This window comes from Olea europaea, chromosome 21 (genome assembly GCF_002742605.1).
Source record: "Olea europaea var. sylvestris chromosome 21, O_europaea_v1, whole genome shotgun sequence".
NCBI lineage: Eukaryota > Viridiplantae > Streptophyta > Magnoliopsida > Lamiales > Oleaceae > Olea > Olea europaea.
This window is the reverse complement of record NC_036257.1, coordinates 10,886,360-10,889,810: the sequence shown is the minus strand read 5'-3', so window position 1 is coordinate 10,889,810 and position 3,451 is coordinate 10,886,360. Positions and strand designations below refer to the sequence as shown.

Below are 3,451 nucleotides of genomic sequence, written 5' to 3'. Positions count from 1 at the left end.
TTTTTTTTCCGGAGAATGTGATAAAATATTTGATCAATCAAAATTTTTTTTTCCGAGAATATGTGCTTATAAAGCAACAAAATATTTTAGGTTTAGCCTTCGAGAACGCGGACACAGGTGGTGCATGGTTGTCGTCAGCTCGTGCCGTAAGGTGTTGGATTAAGTCTCGCAACGAGCACAAGTGTAAAATTATTTTATTGGAAAAATGTATGGTTGAAAATGAGTTTGGGGAAAATGAATTTTTTTTTATAATGGGGCTCAAACATTTGCTAGGTTAAGTGTTTGCTCTTATAAAGAAGTTGGTAATATTTACATTGTTGTACAGTGTCTGTAGTCTAAAATACCCAATTTTTTTGCTTGAGGATATATATATATATATATATATATGGCCTCATTTGGCCCCCATTATTCTAATTTATAATTTTTGGAATGGTACTTTTTTGAAAAATGTATGGTTGAAAAAGAATGAAAAGTTTTCGATTTACGTGTAATATTATTTTATGAAAGATTATGTGGTTGAAAATAAGAGAGAAAATTATAGCCCCCGTTTGAGCCCCATTACCTGAAAATGAAAATGGGGGGAATAATATTTTTTAGAAAAATGAGTAGTTGAAAAAGAAGATTTTTTTTTCGATTTACGTGTAATATTATTTTATGGAAGATTGTGGTTGAAAATAGGAGAGAGAAAAATGTAATGTAATTTAATTTAATGATGATCAAACGGGGGCATAATTTGAAATAATGGGGCCCTACGGGAGCTATATATAACTCCTGATAAATGGTTCGGTCTGATTTTGGTGCCCATTTAGGGACTAAACAGACTCCATATGTTGATTTGAAATACTGATAAGGTCAATACTAGTCCATTCAAATTCTAAAAAACCCCAAAATAAAAAGATCTTCTCCTTACTCAAGTTCCCAGTAAAGACCAGCAAGATTTCATTTATTCCTTTTTATTTAGATTTTCTTAGAAAGGATATCCTGAATCGTAGAACTATAATGAAATATACGATCAATTAACATTTATCGAATTTGAAAAAGAGCCAGTTCAATCCTCTTATCTTGTTTTCTTGAACCGAAAAATCCATGAATCGTGATTTGATGCATATAGATATAAATGGTCCAATGAGAGCAAGAATTTTTAGGAGCATTTGAAGCATTTAGTTTAGAAGCAGAAGAGCAATTTACAAGTAGTGTTCGATCAATTATGTATTAATCAATATTCGATTGATTGGTTTGAGGTCATCGAGATAAAATATTTGTCTAAACCACTTCATTTCTTTTTGTCCAAATCACTTCTTTTTCAATCCTTTTTCTTTCAATTATTTGTTCTGCTTCAAACGATTCCCGTGAGTAATTTTATAGGAATAATTTTGATTTCGGACTGAACCAACCCAATCGGTTAGTTACAAGCAAACAAAATGAATAAATGAAAATTAGAATATTTTATATTTTGAATACATTTTATTTTATAGGGCTCTAGGGCTATACGGACTTGAACTGTAGACCTTCTCGATAAGATAATTAAGCTTATTATTATCAAAATAGCCTTCTCGAGATTGAAAAAGAAACTATTCATACTCATAAGTCAAGTTGGATAACTCTCAAATAGCTTAAAGGAAAAAATCTTTCATAAATTTCATTTATTGAGTGGTCTCTACCCCCTTTTGTGTGCGTCGTTTAAAACTCTATTTTGATTATTTTAAAAAACCTTTTGTTGGAGTTGGATTGATGCAAAAACTACTTTTTTGTACAACCTAGTGTAGATTCATATCTCAATACAAAAAGAACTTTGATCGATTTTTGAGTCTATTTATAAGAGGAGATTCTATAAAAAATGCCATCAAATATTGTGCTTTTTCCTGGATACTTGGGTTCAAATGCCCATGGATTCGCTGTTTGCTTACTGGTTTCATATAATTCAAAAAACACTAGGTTTCCACCAAGCTACTGCTATATTTCATTGGGAATTGATGATCTTTTAACAATATAGTTGCTTTAATAGGTGTAATTGCTATAGCTCGTCAATAATGAATCTTTAAAGCTAGGAATTCCATTCAAATAAAGTCAAAGGAAATGAATGTTATAATACTTTAATTTGAGTTCCTGACTATATATATGCACACTTCAACTTGAAACTTATTTTTAGTGAAATAAAATTGTTGGCTGAATTCTCAATGACATAGGGTATTATTTATGATTAACACTGTACCTGCTATCTTGGAGGTCAGGGTTGGGTAATTTTTTTGCCTGTTTTCCATATTTGAGAGGTTAGATTTAGTGATCTAGAAATAATAATAGTTTCTTTATGCATGTTATGAAACTAACATGATATCTCAGTTTCTGGAGATAAATTGCTCCATTACTATTATATATGAGGAGATTCCAGATCACCCAGGTCTCATATTTCCACTATTAATTTAAGATGAAACTAAATGCACCAATGCAAAGGTATACCCGCGGCCATGAAAATGAAAAATAAATGGATAGTTCCATTTTCTGATGTTCTTCTTTTTCCTTGTCAGGTAGACAACTTTGTTCACGCTGACATGCATCCTGGAAATATCCTTGTCCGTGTAGCTCGAAGCAAACCGTCTCGTAAACGGCTATTCAAAACCAAACCTCATGTTATTTTCCTTGATGTGGGCATGACTGCTGAACTCTCTAAGAGTGACCGGATAAATTTACTAGAGTTTTTTAAGGCTGTTGCTCGTAGAGATGGCAAAACAGCGGCAGAGTGCACACTAAGATTATCAAAGAAACAGAACTGCCCTGAACCAGAGGCGTTTATTCAGGTGAATTTTAAGTACCTAATGGTATCAGAACCAGTTGTGGCCCTATAGATGGAGTTTGTGGCCGTGTAGTTTTTTATAAAATGAATAAGTAACTCAAAAATGTGATTTTACTTTGCAAACTCCGGCAAGGATGAAGCTGTTTTTTTTGTTTATTGAGGAAGAAATTTTGGGGGTGGGAGTGGTGGTGGTGGTGAAGTTTTTGTGTTTTTCCTCTGGAATTATTTATTTTATGATTGAATATGCAGATGAGTTCTTCTAGTCTTTGTTTCTATTTTTTGGTTTTCTTTGTTATGTTTCTTATCAGATGTCTCTGTCCTGGTTTTCATTTTTAGATCTGTTTACCTAAAAAGATTATGATTAGCTTATTGCTGTGCAAATTCAAAATTTTAAAATTTAAATCTTGAATGCATGATTGTGTTTAACATTGAGTCCTTTGCTTTAACAGGAAGTGAAAGTATCATTTGATTTTTGGGGTACTCCAGAGGGGGATTTTGTCCATCCTGCTGACTGCATGCAGCAATTACTGGAACAAGTTAGGCGTCATAAAGTGAACATTGATGGCAATGTTTGCACGGTGATGGTAACAGTTTTGGTTCTTGAGGTACCGCTGCATTTTCATTAATTCTATTACACACGTGAATATGAAGAAGTCCATG

At 32.8% G+C, this 3,451-nt stretch overlaps 1 protein-coding gene across 3 annotated transcripts in view; it reads left to right on the top strand.

The window, feature by feature from the left end:
• Positions 1-3,451, top strand: part of LOC111370609 (probable serine/threonine-protein kinase abkC) — an 8,138-nt gene that overhangs the window by 3,863 nt on the left and 824 nt on the right. For all 3 annotated transcript variants that reach the window (XM_022992400.1, XM_022992399.1, XM_022992401.1), the window contains exons 3-4: positions 2,526-2,795; positions 3,241-3,396. In XM_022992400.1, the coding sequence (XP_022848168.1) occupies positions 2,526-2,795; positions 3,241-3,396 (426 nt within the window). The remainder of the gene's footprint in view (positions 1-2,525; positions 2,796-3,240; positions 3,397-3,451) is intronic.